Source organism: Anopheles moucheti, chromosome 2, assembly GCF_943734755.1.
Source record: "Anopheles moucheti chromosome 2, idAnoMoucSN_F20_07, whole genome shotgun sequence".
Lineage (NCBI taxonomy): Eukaryota > Metazoa > Arthropoda > Insecta > Diptera > Culicidae > Anopheles > Anopheles moucheti.
In genome coordinates, this window is record NC_069140.1 from 7,728,116 (window position 1) to 7,755,589 (window position 27,474).

The 27,474-nt window shown below is 43.3% G+C and overlaps 1 protein-coding gene across 1 annotated transcript; it reads left to right on the top strand.

Moving 5' to 3' along the window:
- The first annotated feature begins 2,401 nt into the window (after positions 1 to 2,401).
- On the top strand, positions 2,402 to 26,872 carry LOC128301056 (fatty acid CoA ligase Acsl3). The gene is made up of 10 exons (XM_053037367.1): positions 2,402 to 2,696; positions 16,210 to 17,000; positions 20,485 to 20,620; positions 21,845 to 22,490; positions 22,574 to 22,908; positions 22,973 to 23,112; positions 23,193 to 23,365; positions 23,439 to 23,702; positions 23,770 to 24,045; positions 24,127 to 26,872. The coding sequence occupies exons 2-10, from the start codon at positions 16,978 to 16,980 to the stop codon at positions 24,279 to 24,281; spliced, it is 2,148 nt and encodes a 715-aa protein (XP_052893327.1). The 5' UTR covers positions 2,402 to 2,696; positions 16,210 to 16,977; the 3' UTR covers positions 24,282 to 26,872.
- The last annotated feature ends 602 nt before the right edge of the window (positions 26,873 to 27,474 follow it).

The following is a 27,474-nucleotide window of genomic DNA, read 5'->3' on the forward strand; positions in this document are numbered from 1 at the left end:
GAATAAGATAAAGCGTACCATTGATAGTGAAACGCGAAACATTTTATGGTATCGCGCAAGTTCTGTGTAGAATAGAGGTCGAGTAGTATAGAGCAATTTGACAAGTATCCAAAAGTTCGATACACGTGATTTGACGTTTGAACGCCCTTTTCCATTCAAATGTGTTGTGTGTAGTTGTGTTGATTAAACGGGCCGGTCATAGCAACAAGATTTAGATTTGGTTGTAAATTTGTGTCGCTGTTTTTCGATTTTAGTCCGAAATAAGAACTGCAGATCTTATTGGCGATTGGTGTTAGGTATGACTGGTGTTCCAGGCAGGTGAGAAGGCAGAGAATCGGATTTTGTAAAGCGATCATTTGGCAACGAGTCTTCACATATGAGGAAGCGGATAAGGCTCATCATATCTCCCGGTTTAATGTACGGCGTGAATGTTTGGTACCGTGTGATCAACCCTTGGTTTCAGAACACTAATAGGTGATGACCACACGCCATTTTTTAAAACTATCAACTGTTTGCTGTTTGAACTAAAGGCATGCAAAACGAAGGAAAACTATAACGACCAAGCTGTGAAACTTCGCGATATAGGAAACAAGTAGGCTGTACGCAAGGAAAAAGTAAAATAAAAACATAAAACATAAAAACATAAAACTTCAGGCAGTTTATGGGATAATCAAAAAGTACCAAACAACAAAGCAGATCGACGCCAAGAAACGTGCTGGCAACAGACAGAAAGTGTTATGTTTAGCATTTAGCTAATATTTGCATGCGTTGCCCCGTTCTCATACGCCGTTACCACACGCTCTCTATTTTCGTGGTTTTTCGTCGTCGGGACGTTTGAATCGAACTGTCTGCATTTTGCACTTGCACTTGTAAGTCAGAGTTCGGTTGCTGCAGTCCGTAGCTCTATTTTAAGTTACTTTATCTGTTTGCAGTTTCCCAGACACAACAATTAAGCGAGTAGGAAATGATACCTGTTGTACCCAAGCGCCTGAAACACACAATAATGCAAGAGCGATTTAAAATTTTGCATCGTTTTAATCGCTGTGCGCAAATACCGTGCCTTTATGTATGTTTGTGCTTTATGTTAACCAACACCTAAAATAAACGCACGATTTGTGTTAAATCGAAAACTGAACGCAAGATACAAGTTATTGTTTTGCACACTTGGATTTAACTGGATAAGTTTAGACGCTTTGCTTGCTGCACCAATATTATCTATTTTAAATACCCGTGAATTTACCTAACGACAGCATATACCCGTGTTTTGAAATCCTGTGTATACATACAATGTTTGAAATACCCAATTCAAATTTTTGAATGCTTTAGTTGTATATGTTATTAAATGTTGTTGCTTGATGGTGAGTATCAATTCATTTTCTCACCGTTTTATCAAAAAATATTTTACATTCCTTTGTTGTGCCTCCAAAATTATATATTTCATGCAACATTAATTTGAAATGTTTATTTTTAAATTTCAACTCTTCAGCCGGGGTAATATATACCCAGCTCCAAAACCGACCGGCCGATTTGACATTCACTAAATTGTGCACGCGTTTTCCTATCTATATCACGCGATACCATAAACTGTTTCGCGTTTCAGTATCGATGGTACGCTTTATCTTATTCGCTTGCGCGATTCCATAAGTTGGGCACGCCGTATCCTATCTATTGCCAAACCCTGTATGGTACACGTTTCACACGTGCAAACGGTGCACGTTTCACACGTGTACAGGGTGCGCGAAACATCAACGAAATACCCGTTGAAATACCCAACGAAATACCCTGTGAAGATTTCTACTTCCGGAGTGGACCACGTCATGAAACAATTACCGCACCCTTCCCCTAGTTCCAATGAGTCATTCGACAGCTGAAAATGTAAACAATCAACCGCGTGCGTGAGTCGAAGGGTCGCTATAGGAGACCAGGAGAATAAAAAAATGACGTAAGCAATCACGCCATCTTTTCTCGCTTCTGATTGGTCGATGGGCCGTTGTGACGCTCACACTTTGCTCCCGTCCTGAGCGAGAGCCAGTACAGCTTCACAGAGGAGGACAACGGCTGGGATAGTTTCTGTTCGAGAGGGAAAGAGACACCAATCCAATGCGAGCGTACGCGTACACGTGTGTGCTTTTTTGTTGAGATATTAACGTATTCTCTATTCTCCGTAGCACGCACTTACTTTTAAAAAACTCAAGAAACTATCCAAAAATGACAGAAAATGATTACGTGGACTGTTCGACTGTTGGTGCGTCGATGAGCTGTTAGCTTTTTCCATACAAACTCACCAGTTTGGAAAAAAACTACAACACAGTTTAGATCGTATTCCGTTGGCGTATGTTGACACGCTTCGAAGTGCCGTCAACGGTTGAATGACACAATTTGTGCGGTCTTTCTCACCCGCACGTGTAAAATTCGCTCACCTCGAAAGGCTCTCTCGCAAAAGGGAATTTCATCTCACGCGAACTGCTCTCGCCGCTTTTAACGGTTCAGTCGCGGCCCTATTGTTTTTTCGCAGCGCATTGCATCGCATACATTTGCCCGAAACGGGTCTCGCAAACAATTGCTGATAAAACGGTTTACGTGCGTGCTTAGTGTGTTTGATGTGCGTGTGTGTTTCTGGTGATCGTGTGTGCACATTGAAGAACATCGTCCCGGAAAATCAACAAGCAGACCCCATCCCCGCAGCTCACAGCAAGGTTTGTGCGTGTGTTGTGTATGTGTGTATATGTGTGTGGGTTCGCAATATTTCCCATGTGCTTCGAGTGTACGGTTGGGTGGTTGAAAAGAGCCCTGCGTTAGTCGCCAGGTTGTGTGAAAGCGTCCCGTTGTGCAAAATCAATTTTCCCAATATTCCACCGAGATCTCACGCGGAATCCTTTCACTCGTTCGATGGTGTGACTGTGTGTGTGTATTGCGTGGTGTTTTTTGTTTTGCTCCTGTGACCAGTTCTATGTGGCATTTGCTGGAAGAAACAGTGACGCGCGGTGACAGCAGCACCAAGCCTGTTGTTGCTTGAAGCTGACGGGTTGCGAATTTTGCAACCTAATTTCCCAATCTATAGGTGAGCACTGAAAGAAATCGCAACTCATGAGTAAAATAAGAAAGTAGTCTCATGATGTGGACGGGTTTGTCCGGCAGTGTGTAAAGCGGTGTGCTGCGTTTGAGACGGTTAAACCAGAAGCGAGAAGGGAAGAAAACATATCATCATCATCAGAAACGTCATCAGGCAACGTTTTTAGGGCCTTATTCCGATGGCCTCAAAGGGTGAAACAAGACAGCTCCCCAAATTACAATCCAATTATTTTATTCCCAGGCAGTACACGTTTCTTACCGCCGATTCTCGAAACCGATGTTGATGTTGAAGGTTTGGATAAAAATAAACCCCAAAGAAACGGTGTTCCTCCCCGATCGATGCTCAAGGCTGCGTGGAATACCGCTTTTGCATAACCTCAAAGTTTGAACAACTTTTGCACTGTCGAAAAGGAAACAGAAAGAAAACACACCCGGAAAATGTGTTGGGGAATCGAACGAGCACATTTCGAAGCAGGCTGTGTCTATAGACACATTCTGCTCTCGTGTTTATTAGACGACTAGTGTTTTTAGACGTAAAAAAGCAGCAGCAGTGCAAGTGTGTGGGTTTTTAAAAACATTTCTTCTTTTCTTCATTTTCTATTGGCACAGCGCGGTGTATCTGGCACAGATAGAGGAACAATAGTGTCTAGAAATAGAGAATACAACATAGAAAAAGAGAGAGCGAGAGAAAGGTTTTGACAAGTCGATGGAACAACTTGTAACATAGTTATTACAATCGCGTTTATTAGTGTCCATGTTTGTATTAAGAGAAGTGCGTGTAGTTTTCATGTGACATTGTGCAGTATCAAGAAAAAAACCCGGTAAAAACCAACACTGCGGACCACATCGACACCGGTTTGTAGGTCGGGGTCTGTAGGTTCGACAATTTTCTCGTTCGTTCGCACTCGCCACTCACGCTGCTGTGGCGTAGAAAGTAACCTGCAACATGTTCAAAATCCATTGTACACGTGTGCCTGTGTATTTGTGTGTGTGTGCTTGCATGCCAACAACACATTTCACAGGCCAGGCTCGACACCAGGCCGCATATTCTTGCAAATTGTGTTGTGGCCTCATTTGATGTGTACCTTTAGTGTATTTTTTATTTTGCTTCACTTTCTTCGCCTCGCATCTCTGCATTGTCTGCAAAACGCATACCGGCAGGTCGATCGTACCGCCTCACACACACACACACACGCTCTCCAATACGCACCACCGGATTGCCGGTAGTTCGTAGTCCGCGCGCGCGAATTTTAGGGTTCGGCAGGATATCGTACGATGCCGTGTGACGTTACGGCGCAGGACCGGCGGAAACAAAAACATCGCACCACATGCTGCGTACGAGACGTGTCCCTGAGACGGTTTTGCGAATGTGTATGTGCTTTAACAACAAGCAGTGCGGGTGGAAAGGAGGAGGATTGTATTGATGAAGAAAAGCATGTTGAAAGGGCAAACTACAGGGCCTACTTATTTGCTTGTGTTGGTGTGTGTTATGTTGCCGAACAACAACACAACACCCACCCGATCGGTGGCTATCTGGCAATGCAATTTTGACAGTTTCGTGATGCGTGTCCTATATCGCCGCATAGTTCCGCACAGAAGTGCTGTGTGTGTGGTGAGGTTTTTCTTTAATCCTATGCTGTAACCGTCGATGCCAGGAAGGCCGAGTGGCCTGTTTAATGGGAGTATCAGGTTTTTTGTCTGGTGGTGTTGGTTGTGACACTGCACTAAAAAACTATTACCCGCAACATGAAGCCGGGAACTTGAGCAGAGGAATTCACCACCAGAGGTTTCGCTGGGATGGTAAGGAGGTCAACATGGGCAGGAAAGCATTGGTTAGCTAGCGACCTCATTTTCATTCACGTTGCTACCGTCCGCTTCTTTTACTTCTATTTGTAGGCACATCAACGTATTCCGTATTGCCATTTATGTCATAGAAATCGTTTAATGCGCTGATCGAGAATGACCACCAGTGACGTGCCTTATCTGGCTGGTAGGAACGAGTTCTCAATAGCACCAGAGCGATAAGATGCACCAGGAGAAAGCCATTCGATGGGTAAAACGATGGGCGGTATTCATTTGTGGCAACTAGTCAGCGAAATGCCGCATTTCCGTTCACTTGACCAGTACTATGCAGAAAAAGCAATCCACGGATACTGTGGAAGCTCACCATGGACAGCACATTAATTTAGTAATTTATTTATTTACAATTATCTAATATGCAACATCAGCCATTAATTGATTGAGAGGGATGGAACGTGTGCGAAAGGGAGGAGCCGGTTGGTTGCCCTTGAAGCTTCTGGTTCGTCCTGGGAGTATCATCGCTGGAAAGGTAGCATTTGCACCGTTTCGTTTGATTCGTTTCGTGACATAAAAATATCGATTGAAACCCTTCAAGCTGGGGGAGCAGTGATGACTTTGCGTTAAATAAATGCTCCAAGTAGTTTTTTCCGGTTCTTTCTTCACTTAATGTGGTAGATTTGTAACTTTATTTGTGATACTAGGATGACTAGGAGTGTACAATAAGACAATTTATGTATTAGGTAGAATAACATTTATGTAAGCTAGGAGTAGATCCTTGGAATCCTTGGAGCAACTAATTAGATGTTCATGGATCGATAGAGGTTAATTAACACCTTAGAGTTCTTTATCAAGGTTCAAAATTCTTTATATTTTCATTTCATTTTTTGGGAAGACTATTCAAAGATTCCTCCTCTTTCCTCTTCAAATGGCTATTCACAAAAGATTAATAAAAACGACAGTTCGACTCATTAAACATAGTTAATGGACTTGTTAAAAGTATCGAAACTTGAAGTTTACAAAGTCCAATCAAACCCACCTATTGCTGCACACTTGTTTCTTCCCATGAATAGTTCCTAAACGTGGGAATTGGGCCATGCCCTGACAGGACCAATAATTTTCTTATGCTCGGTTGTTCATAGTTTTTTTTCGAATCCAATTCAAATGAGTGGGAAGAAGAACAACTAAATATTTTAATTCTTTTGTTGTTAAGATGGTTTATTTCATTAAATTATATGGCGCAATGCATAGAAACTTTACAGTATGATCTTAAGGATGTGTTAATTTTTCCGAAAATTAACATCTCCAAAAACGAACACTGTTTATTGACGTTGCCGAATGGTCTGGAATTTTACGCAAGCTTTTTATCGTCTATTTATTGCGTGTTTCAGCGTATTCCCTCCCTTCGATCGTGTGCGTATTTAGCGTTTGAAGCAATATGGGTGTCTATCGCGTATAGCTTACGCTGTCTCTCTAGGTACGGAACGTTCCACAAGCCATTTTTGGGGACCGGTTGTCCAAAGGGAACATCCGATGGTACGTCATGTTCGCTAATTTTATGTTTACCTTTAGCATCGAACGATCCACATCCGGAGCTAAGGTACCAACAGGGGCTATTCGATCGATTTTGCACAATACTGCTACAACCGTTTGCTTGTAATGTTTGTGCCGCGAGGAGATCCCGAACGCAACGGCATATTTGTTTATTACTATTTTCAAAATCTACTCCTGCTGTAAGGTGGTATAGATTCATCGTTGGGTAGATGCATCTTTTTGGGCCCGTTTCGTGTTTATTATTATTTTCATTCAAGGCCCTTTTCTTGTTGCTAACCTTCATGCGTTGGTGCAGTATTACCACCGTGTTTTCCTTTTTTTATGTGTTTTGCTAGTTTCGTTCCAGCCCTGTCTCGATCGAGGATCGCACAACGATCGAGTGCAGCGGGAGCACATTTAAACCGAGCAAACCAGTTTTTCACTTTCCGCCTTTGTTATTGTCGTAGTTGTCGGTTCGTTCCCATCTTCATGCCATTTTTCCAAACCCGGCCCTGACACAACACACAGGGCTGTGGGAGAGGTTATGGCATGTGTATGGATCGCCGCGTACCGTATCGTGGGGTGCTTTTTTGCGACCGTGAAGGACATAATTTATTATTTATTTCGCCTTAGTTTGCGTTCCCATTCGTGTGTGTTCCTTTTATGCGTGAACGACTGGCCCCATAGTAGGGAGGCATCGCTCCCTGCGGTGGGGATCATTTTTACGCATTTTTTTTTTGCTTCAAACTGCACTTTTCCTTTTATGCATTAAAGTGGAATGAAGAAAAAATACACATTTATCTGCAGCATTTTATTCTCTAAACAAAGACAACACTTTCTGGTTGATTCGCTTCGTCTGTCGGTTTGCAACGTAGTTGACAGCGTTATAATGCTGATGTTATTACTGTACAACCACTATACATGTTAAAATATAAAATAAAACATAGAAAAAAACAACACAATCGTGGGACAAACGGGCCGGTATCCATGTTAGATAATGTTCGGTGAAGTTTCTTTTAAGATATACAAGACACACAGCTGATGATACGAGCAATTTTCTTTCCTACTCGAGCGTAAACGTTGGCTTTCTCTTTGGTAAATCACCAAACCACAAAGAGGGTGATGTGTTTGGCTCGTTTTTTACTTCCTTTCGAGACCATTTCGAAGCCAACCATCTGCAGGGTGTAATTATCGCCACATTGCTATGGAAGAATTACGTTGAACAATTGGAGAGAAGTGCTCGCTTGCGCAAGAGTTACTGCCCAATGTTGTAAACTGAACATTTACTACGATATATGTTACAAATAACCAGCTGAGGAATGTCATATGAGAGGTGCTAATTGATTTAACCTTTTGGCTGAATATCGTCTGTGCAAATGTTTGCCCAAGCCACACAATAGTTAGCGATAGCAGAAGAGCTCATTGGCTGGACATTATTTATCGTACTCTTGTTGGAGTTTGGAAAGGAAGAAACCTTCGCTGTGCGCATTCTGATGAACACAGTTGCATGTGCGCATTTGTTCTAATTTCAGCCACTTACCAAACTCCTTATCCAACCGCCGTATAGTGTCATTAGCACAGCTCGATTTAGACATACCGAGCAGACATTGCGCGGACACACGTGCCTCGAAGAGTATGCGTCGCTATGCACTGGTTTATGTCCATACGCGGGGACAACTTGTGCCCCCCCCCGTTGTGTGTGGCAATCGAGTAGCTGCGTGTCTCTGTTCTATTTGAAGCGGCGTAATGTTACCTTTTCGCAAGCAGAGTTCCATTGGGGCACTGCTGAAAAGGAAAAATGCACGCCGAGACCATCATAATCTTGTTTGGTCCAAGTGAAACGACATGTTAATTCATGTGTGTGCGTGTGTGTTTTCCTAACTATGCCCTTTGACCGGTCATCCTTGATGCGGTGTTATTAACTGCGTGCAACTTTACGCAACGATGAATATCTGTTTGCTTTTATTATCAAACGTTGCTTCAAAAAATATTATTGCATTTTTAATGGCAGGTTTTGCTTGAAACACAAATACATTAGTGTGTTTGACAAGCTTCATTGTTTTGTGTTTCCGGCATATAGAGCTGTAGGGTACGTGTAGGAAAACAATGAAATTAACACTTGAAAAGCGTAAGAAGCTACGTGAAAAATATGAAGGAAAATAAAAAAGATGCAAACTCGTTCTTCTAAACGGAAGACAGAGTAACAAAGTAGGTAACATGGCAAAAGTCTGAAAAGGAAGAAAAAATATAAACGAAAAAGAGAGAAAGACAAATAATAAAACACTATGAAATAATGAAGAAAGTACATGAAATCGTAAACATGCTAAGACTAACTAAATGATGGATTAAACATGGCAGGAAAAGTTAAAACGTAAGGAGTCTGTAACAAACATGATGGTCATAACAACAGCAACCAAAAGTAATGAAAAAAAAGATAATTTAAGCCATTTAAACTAAAGATAAAAAGGAAAGGAGAATAGCAAAAGGAAAAAGTAACATAAACAATTCTACTCTACAGGAACGGATAAGACTCTGATTGTGTTGAAATCTGATGTTACATGAGTTAGATAACTGGTAACAATAGAAGGAGACGACAAAAAAGAGTATGAAGAACAAGAAAGAGCTCAATATTTGCTCAATATTGAAGAATAATTATTCTTATTGTTTAAGCTTTTATCTGTTTCTTTATTTTGTATAATATCCGTTACATGATGAAGTATCGTAAATAACATTGTAATCATACCATGTTTTCTTTTTTGTAGATAAACTTATCCACGTAATGATTGAAATATGGGATATTGTAAAGCAATCAGCGCTATCGAAACCATCTCTACAAGACCCGCCGTAGACGTGCATGGGCCGCATCTACTCTCGCGTGGATTACGTCGATGAAAATACTTGTAAACTTCTGCTGTTGTTCTAAAATTAACATAACAAAATGCAACGCATGACACGTCGGATTTCTTTCTTTTTTTCTAAAGATAATATCGACAGTCGAATCGGTTAGAATAATCGTATTTAGAAAGTTGCAACGGCGAGTGACGGACGAAATACGGAGCGATAATAATGGTTCTGCTGGCACGTGGTTTATTTTGGACCCTATGTGTCCGCACGGTCGACGACCATGCTGCTGCTACACTACTTGAGTGCGTTCGCAGTAGACGTCCAAAAAAGCCGGTCGAACTGTTTTCCACCGAAGAATATGCTTCTCGTTGGCGAAACCAATACATCCAACAGATTGACGTTGCGTAATATGCTGCATACGTGTTGATATGTTGGAATAAGGGTAGACGAAGGAAAGGAAGTTGGAGTTGGTGGTGACATGTACGTGGACACGATGCTGACTTGCACAGCGAGGAGGATACTAGGATAGGACACGAAACCAAATGTTGTGTATTAATATGAATAGGTAATTGTTTTGTTACGCATTTCAGACACTTTTTAAAGTAAATGTGTCTGACTTCAAGAACATTTCTAAATGTATGTAATTCAAGCACTGTAGAGAGGAATACAATGCGACGAGCATACAGCTGACGACGGACGGATGAGCCCGTTCGTCGTACGTCGACCATCCTTCAGGCAGAGGTTGATCGTAGTCGTACGATGAGTCCAAAGATCGGTTGGCACGTACGCAAACGCATACGCGGCATCATGCACTGCTCACCTAACACAGAAATGCCTCACGACGATACCGCGCACTCCAACTCGATCCACCCCGGTCTCAGTGTCGTTTCCACCTAGGCTCTTATCGGGTGGCGGTGCGAGATTTTTCTGCCACAACCATCCGTCCAACCGCGTATTCCGCGGCGGTAGGAGCAAAGTCGACGGTTAACGCTGATGTAACTGCTACGACGACAATCTTCTCCGTACCGTGCGCCGAGACGAATGACCTCGCGCCAAGCCAATGGTGTGCGGATCGTCTCTCGGTCGGTCGTCTGATACTGGCCGTGCGGTGTTGGACTCATTAGTGCAGTCGCGCGGTGATCGTTTTTAGTACGATCGTAGCGATCGCGTAATCGCGTAATGGTGTTGTTGGCTTTTCCTCTGCTAGTTCAACGATAAGACGGTAGGAGAAAAGTGAAAGTGTGGAGGGAAGAAAATTTCGATGAAAAGTTTTTCCGATTTTCATAGCAACAGCCTGCGAGAGGAGTGGATGGATGAGAGTATTAAAACGATTTTCTTTTATCCCAATCAGCATGCTTTTATCGACGTGTACAGCCACCTTGTTCCACTTGATAATTGAATTGCGTTTGGAGTTTGCACTATATAGCTTTTATTAGTTTGGGTTTGAGACCATAAAGACATCCTTGCTTTGCGTCATGCTCATCATTTAGCTAAGTGTTTGAGTGAAGATATCCTACAAGCAGGGACAATTTTCTCCATCGTAAATGATGTTGTGGTTTTTTTCTACTCAACGATGTGTCGGCAACATTCCCACTTTTTTGCTGCTAGACGATTACTGCAGCAGCTAATAATTACCAGCTAGCGGTGCATTGGACAGCAATTTGTGATTTAATTAAGCGCCCAGAGAAAGTTGAAGCAACTTCCCTTCCTCACTGACATAAATGGAAGCTGTGTGGGTATTTTGGTGATGAAGTACTGTCGATTAAAAAATAAGTTAAATAAAGGGAAGAGATATGTGATATGGACTTAAGAGAAGATTTGAAACCACAGTAACTCTCTAATCTTATCATAACGATGTCACAATTTTTAATTTTTCTATGTTTTGATATGTTATAAAATAAAATAAAATAAATGATTGATATAAAATCAAACTTTGTACTGATAGCTGCTTAGAATGCTGCTCCAGGTTAGGACCATCTCATCTTCTCTAAACCGTTTTGCAACTCCATTCCAAAAGGCGAATGAACTTTCGCTAAAACATTACTCATTCGGCGCTGACCGGTTTGGTTAAGTTGTTTTTTAGCGGTATCCTCATGTCTTACTATCGATTATGGTGTTGTGCCGCACCGCAAATCTTATTTTCGTATATTCGGTGCGAGAGTATTCGAAGTTTGCAAAAACTCCTTCTTTGGGTTGCTGTCGTGATCGTCGTCTCCCATTGCGATCCCATGGGGAGCATTCTTCGGCAACGTTATTTGGCCGACTGAAAAGGTTTTCTGGTTCGTTATTGCATCGTTTGAAAAACCACTCCTTGTGTATTGTGTTTCTCGCTAACAGTAGTTTTTATTTTAAAAAAGAATGCGTATTTTTATTTACCCCGTGAAACTTCGTGATCTTCGGAAACATTTAACACGCCCGGCTTCGTGAACCGCCATGTCATCTCGCCAGCAGATGATCGTTTCGCGTGTACCTTAACCTTCAATTGGACAAAAGACGCGCACAAACAAATTGAAGTGACGCGATGACGGAAAACCACAACGGTTCAAAGTCTAATCGTCGACGGTCAGCTGACACAAAAAAAATCCGACCATCATTCTGGTTCGGTACTTGACCGGCCAACACACCAATCGACCGGCGGACCAATTGAATGCTGCTCGTGATCGTACCAAGCACACAATCACCGGCCCGGTATTGACAAAAGACGCGGGCTCGAGTTTCAAGTTCAAGTACATCCAGGCGCCGTGTTCGTGATCATCGAAATTGCTACCCGTCCGATTGATGGTTGCGCGTGGAACGGTTTTGTCAATTCGTTTAGTGCTCCGTGAAGGCGTGATCGCACGGGTCAAGTGGTTTGTAACTGGAATTTTCCGGTCAAAGGACAGAGTTCTAGATGGGATCGGTACAGCACACACTTTTGGGGTGTTTAAATTTAATTATTCCTCATGTTTGATAACTGGTTGTACTTGCAAAGTTACAAAAGGACTTCGTGTAAAATGAATATCGCCTAATGCACTTCCTGCTGTACTTGAAATAAAACCCAGAGTCCTTCAATGAAGGACCCGAGTTAATCGTCGTAGCACTTTTTGTTGATCCTTGGTGCATTAAACTATCGCACCATAATTATACATTACCGATAAGGTGTTGTAATTGCGAAACGATCCTCTGTCGCCGTGCTATAGGGCCAGCAGGAAGTTTGATTAGCAAACACACTCCGTAAGGAGATCGCGGGAACAAGGAACAAGGAAGATAAGCAATCGAAAGTGACCTACAATGATTAGGTCATCAGGCCCCTTGTCTGGGTTGGTGGCGTGCATTTGTGCAGCGCTAATCTTGTTTGCCTTCTGTTTACGTTATCACCCTGATACGAATGCCATCTAGTGTTTGCCCTATGGCGTCGTCCGGTTTAATTGGTGTCTAATCATAGCCGCGTTGAGCTTTGAACGTCGATTTGTTCAACTATCGAAGCATCGAACGAAATTAGACCGGGCGCCAACAGTGTGTCATTCTTTTTTTTTTGGCTCTACCACCGATCGCTACAACCAAAGTTCAGTTGGGGTCGGATTAGGGTTTACTACGATTAAGGAATCGTTCATTAACATCGATCGATTAATCGATGGTGTGGTGGTGGACCGGACATGCACCTTGCTCTAGTTGAATGGCGGTACTACATGAGGGTGAAATGTTTTAGCTTCATTCGAAGGGTGATGGTGGGATGGTCCATCGGTATTGCATCGTATTTTTGCTTAATTAACTATCAGTAAAAATCACTATTTCTATTGTAACCCCGACAGTCATTAAAGGTTACGTAAATGGAAATAATTAATAACACTTGCAGATTTGCTATCAAATTCCCACACATATGTTTTCATTATGGGCATAATGTCCCTTTTGCTTGCTGACTGGATACGTCAGTAATGTCTTGTCGTTATATTACAGTTATAGTGCCATGAACTTATACATTTATTATTTATGTCCGACATGATTTAAATCCTATTATATTCGGCAAAACCCTATTATATAATGGTATGATTCAACCACTGCAGTATCATTACGTCCTTCAGGATAAAACCTTTCCCTATTAAAATTTAATAAATGATAGAATACCTTGTTCAAACATTTACACAGTCGAGTGTGTGATACATTATTTGTATTAATATTTATGAGGATCTATATTCTCCTGTAAGTTCTTCCAAAAACACAATCATCACGTCTTTCTTCGATCCATTTTACCACAAAGGCATACCCGTTCATCATATAGAATTACTTGTCCAGTTCAGCTTACACCACGGTGTGTGATAGCGTTGCCGCGTACCTTAGTCATTAATTATGAACCATTCACGAGAGCCTTTTTGTGGTGGCTGTAACAATGGCATTCCTTCGTTTGGATGAAAATAGAATCACCTGATCACCTCTGCAGGATCCAACTTGTGTAACTCTGAAAACGAATTTTAAGAAACTGTACCGGAGATGTTGGAATAAGAGGCACAAGGCACCTGCTGGAACATACATCTCACAACTTCTTTGTTTCGGCGGGTTAAATCGTGCAGCAAACAGTAACGCTTCGATAAAGAAAGCTATGATTCATTTCATGACTGTGTATCTCCGCAAAGGCCTTAGTTGTTACTGTTGTGGTACAAAGTGATATCGACACATAGATTGTTTGTTCAGTGAATCTATTGACATTGGAATCCCCGGGGTTTTTTTTTACGTGCCTCAATGTCCATCGTATGATTAACATTAATGTTTTGTTTTTATTTTGTAGAACTGATACTGGCTACTATGGTATGACATCGATGGAGGAATGTGTGTGGTCTGGAGGAAATGGAGAGACGTGTAAGAACGCTCCTCGTGACGGTGAAAGCACGTGTATCGCAAACTAGTATGATGCATATCGCGGGAAAACGATGAGCAATTAGCGCAGTACAGTAGTAGGTGGTATCGAAAAGCGGGTGTACTGCGATATTGAAACTTACTGTTTGTCAAATTGTTATTACATTCCAAAATGTTCTTTTTTAGATACGCCACTATCAGGTCATTCTCGCATGAGGCCATTCATAATGTTAAGCAACGTGATGCAAATGCGTAAGGCACAACGGATCGGCGATCGGATCGTTTGATTGGATTGGATCGTGTTTGATCGTACTCTCTCGGCCATGAGCCTCTCTGGTCAACGCACACGCACGGGTTTACACGGAGCGTAGTTCAGTGTATGTGTGGTTCACGTTTTATTCACGCCTTCACCCTTCGTTGCGTACTTGCATGAGCTCCATCCAGTCCAGGTTGCACTTTGTACCTGCAACACGTGATGCGGTCTGCCCGGTTGCCTAGCACCCGGTCATTATGATAAATTATCTCAACACGAGCGCAAAACCCCCCCCCCCCCACGGTGGATGGTGCGCTCACGAGGTGTATATGGCGTTTCCATTATAGCGCCGTTGGTAATTGCTTCTCCCCGCCATGCGCACACCGTGTGACGGCGAGCGGAATAATTCGACGGCAACAAAAAAAGCACGCAGATTTCACCAATCATCGCTTTCAGCAATCTCCAAATGCGGTGTGCATCTTCCGGCAGATCACTGCAATGGTTTGTACGCGATCGTACTATGACCGTTGTGTTTCTTCTGACGATCGGGAACGGGAAGGAACAATTTGTGCTCATTTAGAACAATTGAATTAGTGCCGAGTCCCCCCCCTGGGGTGGTGGGAGTATATCGGGCGGAATATACGAATCTTTATCGTTGATAAGGAATAATGTTGCACGAGAAGGCAAAGTGTCGGTGGTTTGAGCTTGTCTCACGGCCACTGCATACTAGGTTGAAGAGATTGAATGCGAATCCCAATGATCGTTGGACTTAAGAGTGGAGACTCTTATTGCACGTCTGCTTATAATCATTATCACACGATAGAGATATGAGTGTAGCGCCGTAGAGGAAATTGAAAATTGACCTAGAAAATGAAGTGCATCTGGTGCCGTCCGTGTATGTGTCTGAATGCTTGACTTATAGACGCAATTGTTGCAAGCCAACATACGCTGATAATGCTCACGATCACAGATAATTCGTTTAGCCACAGATTCATCTACAGACGAGTATAAAGCTCACAATTAAAATGAAGCTCTGATTGCGGTCCACAAACAGTATGCATCTGCTATGTTGTAAGTGTTGTAAAGGTTCTGGAAAGGTTCAACTTTAGAGAGAGAGTGCATTGCATGGAGTCTGCAACCGGTGCAATTTGTACTCGCGTTGTGAAAGGGAGGGTTACCTATGTGCGGTATTGTGATATACATATAACCGGTTCCGAAACGCAGCTTTGAGGTCAATATTGACATCAGCTTTTTCAACCGGCCATCAGGAGGGTACACACGACGGCATCTCACATTGATTGAAAGATTTTGTCTAGAACCGGGGTGGCAGCTGGTAGAGGTGGTATTGTGCAGACAGTAATAGGAGGTAGAAGGTAGGAGAAACCGTGTCAAACAGGCTACCGTTGGGTAGTAATTTTTGCCGAAGTAATTAATAAGAATTTGCACGTGTCGCGCGTATCGTCGTTCATTCGTTATCTAGCCTCGATACAAGAGTGATCACTTGCTGTCGTCATTTGGTAGGTTTGTGACGAGAGTTAAGTATAGTTTTTTCTTTATCAGAATTATAACGATTTAATGTTATCGCATAGGATCTCTTACGACACGACGACAAACAACGAAGGCATCGGTAAAGGTGGTTTTTATATAAAAATTAGTAAAGCCATCGGCAGCAGATAATCGGAACTTGTTGATGACCGAAAAACATTTCCCAATAAAAAAAACGTCTTGCCTTCGATCTCCTCTTTGTGCTTTTAATGTTTTACGTCAATTGTTTCAAAGTCCCATGGGAAGATCAATTATTGCTGGCATTTAACTTATCATCAACACACGTACGCGTAGCATGATGCTAACTCATTATTTCTTCTCTTCTTTTGTTACAGGACACGCGTGAATATTGGAAACTTCCCCCTGTACTACTAACTCATAGCAAACACCGTGTGAGTGCCACCACCGTACCTTACGTTAGAACCAACCGAAGAGTTCGTTCTCTGCACAGTTAGTGTCACCGATTGCTTTGGTGTGAAACGTTACCGGGGCCGTGCACGCGCGTGTGTTTTGTCCGTGTCCGTCTGATCATCCGAAGACGCCCATTCGATCGATAGTGCTCCATTGTCCGGTGTGCGTGTTTTGTGTATGAGGTGACGTGCTATTCCGGTGTCATCATCGTGGGATCATCATCAGATCATCTCATTTATTTCCCCGTTTTGGTCGGCGGGGGTTCACATCTCATCGGGCCAAAAAGCAAACCAAACCACATAACTCATCGTGTGTCCTTTGTGTGATCGTTGCTTGTTTACGTTACGGTGATCGTCTAGCGAAAGCTTACAGAGGTCCAGTTGTTGTGCACGTTGTCTTGGGCAGGGCAACAAAGCTAAACGATAACAACAGGGCGCATGCGTGTATTTGGGACTGTGTGCGCGCACTGTTTGAGTTGTGTTAATTTATATTAGCGATTAGCGAAGAACGTTCGTAAGGGCGATTAGTGAATTTTTAAGTGATAGAAACAAAATACCAGAACCAATTGGCAGTCTTTAGCAAAGTAACCCATCAAACGCAGACACGAAACTCCACACGATCATACCGTGTATGTAGATCGTATCGAAGATCGCGTATAGTTTAAAAGAAATTCAAGGGGAACGTACGGCAAAATGTTCATCGAAGAAGACATTAAGTAAGTAAGCGCTCCAGGGTGCCGCCGTTGTCGGGGTGCCATTGTGAGCTTTTACGAGTTGGTTTTTAACGTTTTGAGATTTGGTTGCTTTCGTTTGAGTTTGTTTTTGCGTCTTCTTTTCTAAAACTACCTTCTTTTGCAAAATTAACCTTAATTATCACTAAAACGATGCTTATTTGTTAGTTTATGGTTTTTATTGTCTCGTTCCACTAAAAAGTAAAACACAAACTAAAGAACGGAGGAAAACTAATACCGTCTCACAACCTATTGTCTGTTCTCTCACTATTCTTTTCATCTACTTTTAGCAATAACATGCATGCCAAAATGAGAAAACTGTAAGAGCGAACAGTTTTCTAATCTGTTATTCTGTTGTGTAAATTACCAATTAATTGCACGTGTTTGTTAGTTTTGTTTTTTTTCGCCGTAGCACTAACTCTCTTAAAGTTTGCGTACTTTGTATTCCTCACCTCCTTACAACATAACACGCGTGTATGTCGCTGGACATCGATAAGAGCACTACATTGCAGTTCGAAGAGTTTTCAAGCGCAAGGAATTGTTTGTGTGTCTTTCCGAAGTTAAGATTTCTTATCAATCTTATCAGTCTCTGTCTCTGAGTCACTAACGAGCGATGAAGTTCAAGAAAGGTTCAAAGGTTGCCCTGCTGGATTCCAACGTTTAGTTTTCGAATATCCAAACGTGTCCATCGCCGGTTTGGGGATTAACGATCGTCTCTTTTCGTAGTGTTTACCAATGCGATAGTATCTGATGTCCGATAATCCTTCCTTTAGCAGTAAGTAACTGGAAACAACCAAACGGTGGAAGCGAGAGGCACTCCTGATAGTCAATACCCGATAAGATGTGGACAGGAAATGCACCTCATGTGTGCGCGTATGTTTTTATCGCAACCCTCACATGTTGCGTTCGCGTGTTTTATGGTTGCCACTTGTGCGTGTGGTTCAAAGTACGCCCAGTACTCAGGTCCAGGGAGCAGTAACTTCAATGGAAGAAGAAACGGATGGTGTTGAAGAATTGACACGGGTTGACACGTTCAATGTTCAAGCCGATATTGCAACCGATAAGTAATCTAAGCTAAAACAATATGTTGCTAACTCAATGCATAGGATTCTGAATTTGCCGCATCATATCTCGCAGGACTTGCGAGTGTTCTAACGGATATGATCTAGAATCATGATTCTGAATGAATCTGCGAACTGAATGAATGAATTCGAATTTCTATGCCAAAGGATTCCTCCATCAATAAGGATCTGAGCTGGCTCTAACGGACTCCTCACTAAAGCTTCTTATGAATGACACATCTCTAGTATGATCGGATCTTTCGAAGCTCTTTAAAGGTCGTATGGAGAACGGCAGTGTTGTGACGACGACCAGTGGGTCGTAATGACGTGCACAGTAAGTTAGGGTTAGCAATTACGATTAGCCCACGATCCGGTTACCGTAATCGCCATTATAAACCAAGACTGAGTGTGGCTGAGAAGCTTTAATTTTACGATACCTTCAACCTGCAATTGCAGTACCCGAAATGTCGTGATTTGGTCGGTAGGCTGGGGGTTTCCAAGATAAGGAAGAAACGGAGCAAAGGGTACTGCTTACATAACGATCGCTTCTCCAAGGACTTGTGGCGGAAATTTGCAAAGGAATGAAATCTCTCACAACAATAAACTTCTAAAGGCACGCTTCACCATTATCGTCGAGATGGAGGATTATTGTTGGGGTTGGATTTAATCTTATCGGATGTGTGAGCATTTCCTACGCGTGTGAATTTTGGTGCAACCTGTTAATCCACCGTAGACCAGAGAGCATTTCTGACGCATATTCATTCCGTTGGGGTGATATAACTGGTTGCAGTACTTGCATCTTCGTGTGTTTGGGATTAAACAAATAAAGGTAGCAAAAAGTATCCCATTTTCTGTTACAGTCGTTCGGGCGTCTTGACCATTTATCAATTTATATCTGTGCGGTGCGTTTATACCCCCGTGCTTGGCTGGTGGCTTTACCCAGGGCAAGGTTATACCGATGTGTGTGCGTTATCGCTGCAGGAGGGCTGCGACCGGCGGTACAAAGGAAAGCCCTATGGAGAATGTTGTTGCGATAAGATGTGTGCGCGATAAGTAAGTTTTCCCCCCCCTCCGTTGCTTGGTGTATCCTATGATGTCTCCCGGTTCCTGCCGTGGCCGTTGTTGCCGGCTTTACCGACCCGATTGTCTGGCTTACTACGCCTTTTGGGTTGTTGCGGTTTTCTTCGAGCATGTGCTTCTGGTACGCCTTTTTATGTTTGTGACCGTACCGGTGCAACGTTCAGTTCGTGCTACTACACGCTACAGTGCGGTGGTTCTTGACATCGATCCGCTTCGGTTTCCGCTCCAGTCTTCCGGATCGTGCGCGGCTCCTGGAGTATTTGTCTGCGGTGCAGTGTGGTTTGTGTGTGTGTGCGTGCTGTTGTTTTGATCGCTGAGGAAGAACCTTCGCCACAGGATGCCTAAGAAAGAGTAAGAGAGTGTGGCGGTGATTGTACAGAAGCTATAAGGGCAATATCCCTCAGTGAAGTTACCGATCTGAGACGAAATGCTTAGTGAAGAATCGATCAGCTACGAGAAGGGCATCAAGACAGAAGCGAATATAGCGGGATAGTTGTGGGGTCTGCACGAATGGGAACGTTCGTGTTTGCGAATAGTTTGGAACGAGAAATGCTTCTTGAAACTGGTCTAGAAGATGCCTTTGAGTATAGCAGCTCGCATGTTAAGACTTTTCAGCATTAATTTATTCAGTACGGAAATGATTATGATATCGGAGGTATGAGAGATGATTAAACGGAAGCAACGGAAGAAGGAATGTTTCCGTTAGAAGAGTAGTTCTTGAATCCTTCCCCACTTTTTAGCAAGCTCACTCCGATTCTGTTCAAAATCTTCTCGACTGACACGTTGAAAGCTAATGCCCCAAGAATTGGAAAGGATTCTAGAGGTATCTCGATACACCCAAGTTTAACTTGAACTGATTGCTCTTGGAATTGCTCCAACTATGCATTTTAAACTTGGAACCCTTCTTACATTTGGTAGACTTTCGTAAAACCGGAAAACGTATGTTAGACTTCTTCTGTTAGTTTTTCAGATGCTTAAATATTTGTGCAGTAGTTATCTGATGGTGAACGTTAAACTTTACCGTTTGCTTCAAGTCTTACTCATTTAACAATCGCATAATGTATTTATTAGTATCCATTTTAGTTCATCTCTGTACATTTCACAAACGCATGGTAGTTACCATCCATCTCGTAGTGTATTGTATTATATTGTAACTTAATGCATACTAACGTCTGCGTCTGACAAGTTGTACATCACTGTTGTGATTTAGTGCGCGCTTAATGCGCTTTAGTACACACATTCATTAATGTTTCATCTTTCGTTTGTGCACTCTTCTTCCTATCTCTCGATCACTTTCAACCGAAATCTGCCAAAACCAACCACAACAGCATGGAAAGCGCTTGGGTGCAGACGGCCATCGGGGCGATCAAGATCATCACGATGGTGTACGATATCATCACGATGCCGATCTATCTGGCGATCCAGCGACCATGGAAGCGCAAGCAACTTGCCCGAAGGGTGAAGGTAAGTGGAAGGGAATTAGAATTTAACAGCAGCAATTATGCAACGGTTCCGTTCCAACGGAGGTTCCATATTCCATATTCCGGTGATTGCGGGAGTTTATCCAGCTCGGCACAATGTGAACTGTCATTGTCGACACGTACGAAGGATTAGCAAACACTCTGCACCACGATTGTATTACGATTTCGGTAAGAGGCAGTGGCAGTGGTCGCGAAAACGTAATTTGCTGTTTTATATCCGCTCGCCTGTTTAAGCCCACAGGTTACACCACCGCACGGAGATTACGAAGAACTTTGTTCGTGGTATTTTTTTTTTCGCGTGCATTTGCTGGAATCATTTTGACGCAAGCATGGTTTTGTTGTTTGGTGGTGATGCTTATCGCAATCAACATTATCTGGATTTCGGTAGCACGTAGCCGGTAGCATTAGTTTCGCTGCGTTCTGCCCGTGTGTAAATTACGTACGTTTGGGGTTGTTTTATTTTTACTCTTTCGGTGTGACAGCTTATCATCCTTTTGTACTAGGAGTATGGGAAAAAATGAAACGCAAATGTTGGGATTGAGTGTGAAAAAGAGTTACAAACCATCACGCGAAACAAGGAACTTCTCCTCTAGCGTTCGCTGGCAACCCTTCGGTTTCGATGTGCAACAGGTGTGTTGCATGTGCTTTCGTGCGCAAAGAATGGCCGTGGCCGTGGTAACTATCAAGCGGAGCAAATTACCACCAGTCGAAGGGTATACCTTTTTATATATTTGCACTCTCTGTTTCCTCCTGCTCGTGGGGGAGCGGGTTAATTTTTACCTCCTTTCTTCAACGGTCGGTAGATTTGCAGTAGATGCCCTTACCCTTGGCATGGCTCGATGGTTCTCAGCCGTGAATATTGGCGGTAGAACATTATTGGTAGCAGTGTAACAAGCGCATGATGTATGCACTGCGCAAGGTCGATGATTGATCAGAAGATCCGAATCGCTAGATAAGGAAGGGGGGGTTTTATGTTTCCTCGAAGCGGAATCGTTTCATGTAGGTATTTGATATGAATACCTTTATACGGATATGTTCAAGAAATAAAATATAGCTAATAAAATAAATACAGCTAATTAAATATTTCGGGCAACATTAAATCAAGGCCCGTAAGCAACATATTTTGCTGAGATAAGTCATACTCAATCCCCCTTAAAAAGGATTAATATATCGCATTCTAATGATTGTTTGTTCTGCTTTCACACAGGCCAAGATCATTCAACAGGACACCACCTCGATCACGTACCGGTCAGTTGATACACCTGGCGAGATGCACGTCAAGATGCTGCAAAACAACATCGACACGCTCGAGCGGATGTTCAACTTCGTCACGAAGGTGCACACCACCAAGCGGTGCATTGGTACGCGCCAAATCCTCGGCGAAGAGGACGAGATGCAACCGAACGGTCGGATGTTCAAGAAGTTCCGCATGGGCGATTATGTGTGGCGCAACTTCATCGAGACGGAGCACGCGGCGGCCTGCTTTGGGCGCGGTTTGCGCGAACTTGGCCAGCAGCCAAAGCAGAACATCGTCATTTTTGCCGAAACGCGCGCCGAATGGATGATTGCGGCGCACGGATGTTTCAAGCAGAACATGCCGGTGGTGACGATCTACGCAACGCTCGGTGATGATGGTGTGGCGCACGGTATCAACGAGACGGAGGTTACGACCGTGATAACGTCCCACGAGCTGCTGCCAAAGTTTAAGAGCGTGCTGAACGTGACACCGAACGTGAAGAAGATCATCTTCATGGAAGATCAGCTCCATCCGACCGAGACGACCGGATTCAAGGAAGGTGTTGAGATCATTCCCTTCAGCAAGGTCATCGAACAGGGCAACAAGAGCACTATCGGTAAGCTTGTTTTGTGGTTGATTGATGATACCTAATCTTGGACCAACGTTCTTACGATTGAACCATTATATGTCCGCTTACAGCTGGATCCCCACCGTCTGCCGACGATACCGCGATCATCATGTACACATCCGGTTCGACAGGAACGCCCAAGGGTGTGCTGCTATCGCACGCCAACTGTATCGGCACGATGAAGAACTTCTGTGATATCTTCAAGATTTATCCGGATGATGTGTTGATCGGGTTCCTACCGTTGGCCCACGTGTTCGAGCTGCTCGCGGAGAGTGTCTGTTTGCTCACTGGCGTACCGATCGGCTACTCGACCCCACTCACACTGATCGACTCGAGCAGCAAGGTGATGAAGGGTTGCAAGGGTGATGCGTCAGTGCTACGACCGACCTGCATGACTTCAGTACCGGTAAGTGGTCGTGGGCTGGACATTCGTTGACATATTACCTAATTTGGCGCATTTCTTGTTGCAGCTCATCCTGGATCGAATTTCGAAAGGTATCAACGACAAGGTAAACGCCGAAACCCCGATGAAGAAAGCTTTCTTCAAGTTCGCCTACAACTACAAATCGAAGTGGACGGCTCGGGGCTATCAGACACCGCTTATGGACAAGTGAGTACCGGCGGCATGTTTGGAGTAGGAGTTTCGGTAAACATTGTCTAACTCCTGTTGATTCTTTTCATCGTTATCAGGATTATCTTCAAAAAGATCGCTAAGTTGCTCGGAGGTCGTATTCGCAGTGTACTGTCTGGTGGCGCACCGCTTGCACCGGATACTCACGAACAGATTAAGCTATGTCTGTGTGTTGACGTGATCCAGGGTTACGGACTGACCGAAACTACAGCCGGAGCGGCTGTAATGGACAGTACGTATCTTAGCCGCACCGCGCGAATCGCAATGCAATATCGATACTAACCGTCTTCGGTTTTGTCTTCTAGAATGGGACATGGAATACAGCCGTGTTGGAGCACCGTCGTCGAGTAATGACATTCGTTTGATTAACTGGGAGGAGGGCAACTATCGCGTCACGAACAAACCGTTCCCGCAGGGTGAGATTGTTGTCGGTGGTACAACCGTCTCGAAGGGTTACTACAAGCTGCCCGGCAAAACGCAGGAAGACTTCTTCGAGGAGGACGGTCAGCGATGGTTCCGTACCGGTGACGTGGGTGAAGTCCATCCCGATGGTGCTCTTAAGATTATTGGTGAGTACTGCGCGCGATGTTTTGTGTCGGATGGTTGCAATAACACATGACCGCAACTCCATTACAGATCGTAAGAAGGACCTGGTGAAGCTGCAGGCCGGCGAATATGTGTCGTTGGGTAAGGTCGAATCGGAGCTGAAAACCTGCCCGGTGGTGGAAAATATCTGCGTGTACGGCGACTCGACGAAGCAGTTCACTGTTGCGCTGGTTGTGCCGAATCCGAAGCATCTGGAAGAGATCGCCGAACGGTTGGAAATTCGCGGTGTCGAGTTTGAAGTGCTGTGCGATAACAAGAAGGTCGAAAAGGCCGTCCTACAGGAGTTGGCCGAACATGGCCGTAAATGTATGTAAAAATCGGGGATTTTCTCGTTCTGCTGTTGCACGAAAAGTACGATCTGATGGTATTTTCTCTTGGTGATTACAGGCAAACTGCATCGTAGCGAAATTCCCGCCGCCGTACATTTGTGCAAGGACATCTGGACGCCCGACATGGGCCTGGTGACGGCTGCCTTCAAGTTGAAGCGCAAAGACATTCAGGAGCGATATCAAACCGAAATCAACAAGATGTACGCATCGTAGATGCGTTAGTGTCGGCTAGATGCACTAACCGATCCACTACTTCCCAACACATGCAAAACAGATGCAGGCTTAAAAACCCATACACATACCAAGAGAAGAAGCGCGCTTTGTACGTAAGGCTGTAGAAATTATTCAACATAGAAACGAGAACGTTAAACAAAGGGCTACAATAGGACGCGCATCAAGCATGCGCGATGGTCGATGATCGTTGCATGCGTGCGTGCGCGTGTTGTACATGGATTCGATCTCTCGGTGGCTCGAAAGCGCCCATAATCTCGTGCTCCTTTCACTGTACACACATAGACGTTGGTTCAATTCGCTTGCGACAGGAAGAGTACGATACGTGCTTCTCCCGGATGAATGGCACTAAGGATATAGCTGGCGCTGGCCGTTTGAAGCCATTGAATCCTTCCAAAATGTGAGCGAACCAAGATACAATCCACACATAACATTGATGGAAAGGAATTGCATTCGAGAAATGAACAAGGCGCTTGAAAGTTGCCAGAAAGGACACGATGTCAGAAAGAACAGAGAGCAAAAGAAAGAGAGAGATAGAGAGATTGAAAGAGCGGAATGATGTACGTAAGATGAAGTTTTGTTTCATCTGGTTCTTAATACTATTGCGTACGGCGCTTTTTGGTGGCTGCACCGTCACTCGTGGCTAGTCGTAGATTGGGGAGTTGATTGAATTTATTTTTGTTTGTTTTCGTTACTTTACACATATATATTTCTACCCGTCTACAAGTTTCTTCTGTACTTGGTTAGTATTAGTTGTTAGTGTTGTATTTTTTAGTGTGACACGTGCCCGTGCACCTCTATTTTGCTGGTGCACGCTGTGTGTGTATGTGTGAGCGAAAACCAGCAAACAATCACGCGAAATAAGAACAAATATGGAAAGATTCGAGTACTCGTTTCAGTGTATGTTCCTTCGTTTTACATTCGCTTCCTTCGCACCTGGATTGATCTTTCGGTACCAGACGTCGAAGCGCAGTCGAATAGATGTTCTAAAGAACTCAGTTTTTCGGCATAATATGATTAGTTTTGTTAGTTCTAGCAAGCGACCTTCGCGATGGTGTCTGAAAAAAAAACACGAGTCCGGATCGCTGTTGTCCGATCGATGCTCCACGACTGGCACGGATTCAGCCGTTTCACCTCGCTGAACAAGCAAACGATACGTTGCTGCAGCACCGTACAAGGGACTGTTTCAAGGGTTCGGGGTTTGTATAGGAAGGGTAGATAGAAAGACTTTATTCAAAAACAATGCGGCAATTCCAAACTACATGCGATTGGAATCAATTTCGAACAAATATGGTAGGAGGGGCGCGCATTACCAATGTGCAACCTTACATTGCTCCCACTGGAGTGATTAGCGGTACACGTAAGCGAATAGTGTTTAATAAAGTAGTAAAATCATGAACGATCACTAGCGGATCTATCACTTATCATCTTGTTTGTTTTAAGTTCTGTCTGCATCGTTGTTGCATTTTGTTTTCCCCTTTCTGTACTCGCATCCGGTTGAGATGCGCTTGAAACCCTTTCCTTTCTTCTTCATTTCGTTACGTTCGATTACCTTCAGAATCGATGTATAAAAGTAAATTAATACCAGTAATAAATTATTGTATTAGAGTAAATTAGCTAAAGACAAAAGAAAACGGCGCGATATAATATACATTAACTTAGACCTAATCACACCATTACCATAAACGTTCGAAAACACGGCCACACAATTAATGACGCTATGAGTGAAAACCTTCGGAGCACTTTAAACTCATGGTTAGTAGAAGTGTTTTATGTTCGGTTATGGGAGTTCGGGAGGTATAAATCCGTACGTTAATGTATAGGTGATGGATATAGGCAGCCAAGCAGCCGACCGTGAATTACGGACACGAGGGCTCGTTGTTACGGTCAATGCACCGGATAGGGATACCGGCTAACAAAGTGTCGAGGCTAGATTCAATCTGCATTCTGTACATATATGGAGAGTGTAATCAGCACTACGGGCTAATTACTGCGCGGAGCTTAGTCAGAAACGCGTGTGCGTTGTATAAAGTGCTACAACAATAAGTTAATCTGTGTTTTGTTTGTTTTGTTTCTTCCGTTTCCCAATTTATGATTTCTGCGGATGGCTCCGTGCAAGTGTCGTATTTTAACGATAACGCTTGTAATAATATATCCTATAGACACATACACCTATAAAGTCAACTCGGCGAATACAAGCAGACAGCCACAGCAAAAACAAGAAACAAACTTACTAATGGTTACTGGGATGGGTTTTTGGGGCATAGGTAACAACATTATTACAAAGTAAGGGGCGGTCAAATAGTGGTGGCAGAGCTAGGCGCATATATAAACTGGAATGGAAAAAAATGGCATATAAAATTGCAGCTACAGTTGAGCGCATGCGATTTTTTCGAGAGTCTGATTAGTTATAGCGGGTCGCGGGCGTAAGGAAACCCATCTAAATAAATCAACGAGCGGCAAAACTAGGGACGTATTTCAAGTGCTAGGTTATAGTCGAACAATCTTGCTTCTTCTGCACGACAGCAGGGATCATGAAATGATGAAGGAAACAATAAAGTTCACTAAATATCATCAAACCGTGTTTGCGTTACAGAAATGTGTGTTGGGTAAGGAAATTGGTAAACGGTTTAGGGTTAAGGAACGCGTTCGGATATTCTACAAATTTACAAACGCATTCGAATGAATCTCAAACAGCGACATCTATCATAAAAAACTTGAAGCGTGGAGCGGTTTAAGTCACTGCTAATGCTGCAAGATGGCGCTAGTTTCGCACAATGAGCAGATGTGGTTAGGAAATGGTACGAAATATTTAAAACTGTACCTCTTTTTGTAATTGTGTTTTAGAATAATGTAATGAAAAAGATTATGTGTTGTTATGTTCCAATCACACAGAACAGAAACTCTGAGAAATTACGTGGGGTTTTGCTGTGCGATATAGAATTTTCCATTATAAATCAGCTGCCGAAGATGGATGTTTGCCGAAATGAAGCAAACGGTTGAATAATTTTCTGGAAAAATATCATTCCAAGATATTGCCAAACATGTAAACAAACTCTCTTAACTCGCATGTACCTTTAAACTGTTAAAATGAGTATACGCTGAAATCAATCTACTGCCAACATTCGCAAAAGGCACTTACAATTCGCACACAGTTGACGTTTTTCCCGTGCCA

Excerpts from the sequence above, each read along its gene's own strand:
- LOC128301056 (XM_053037367.1), top strand. The coding sequence starts at position 16,978 with ATGTTCATCGAAGAAGACATTAA. Across the intron at positions 23,703-23,769 it reads TGGTGCTCTTAAGATTATTG|ATCGTAAGAAGGACCTGGTG; the intron begins GTGAGTACTGCG and ends ACTCCATTACAG. Across the intron at positions 24,046-24,126 it reads GGCCGAACATGGCCGTAAAT|GCAAACTGCATCGTAGCGAA; the intron begins GTATGTAAAAAT and ends TGGTGATTACAG.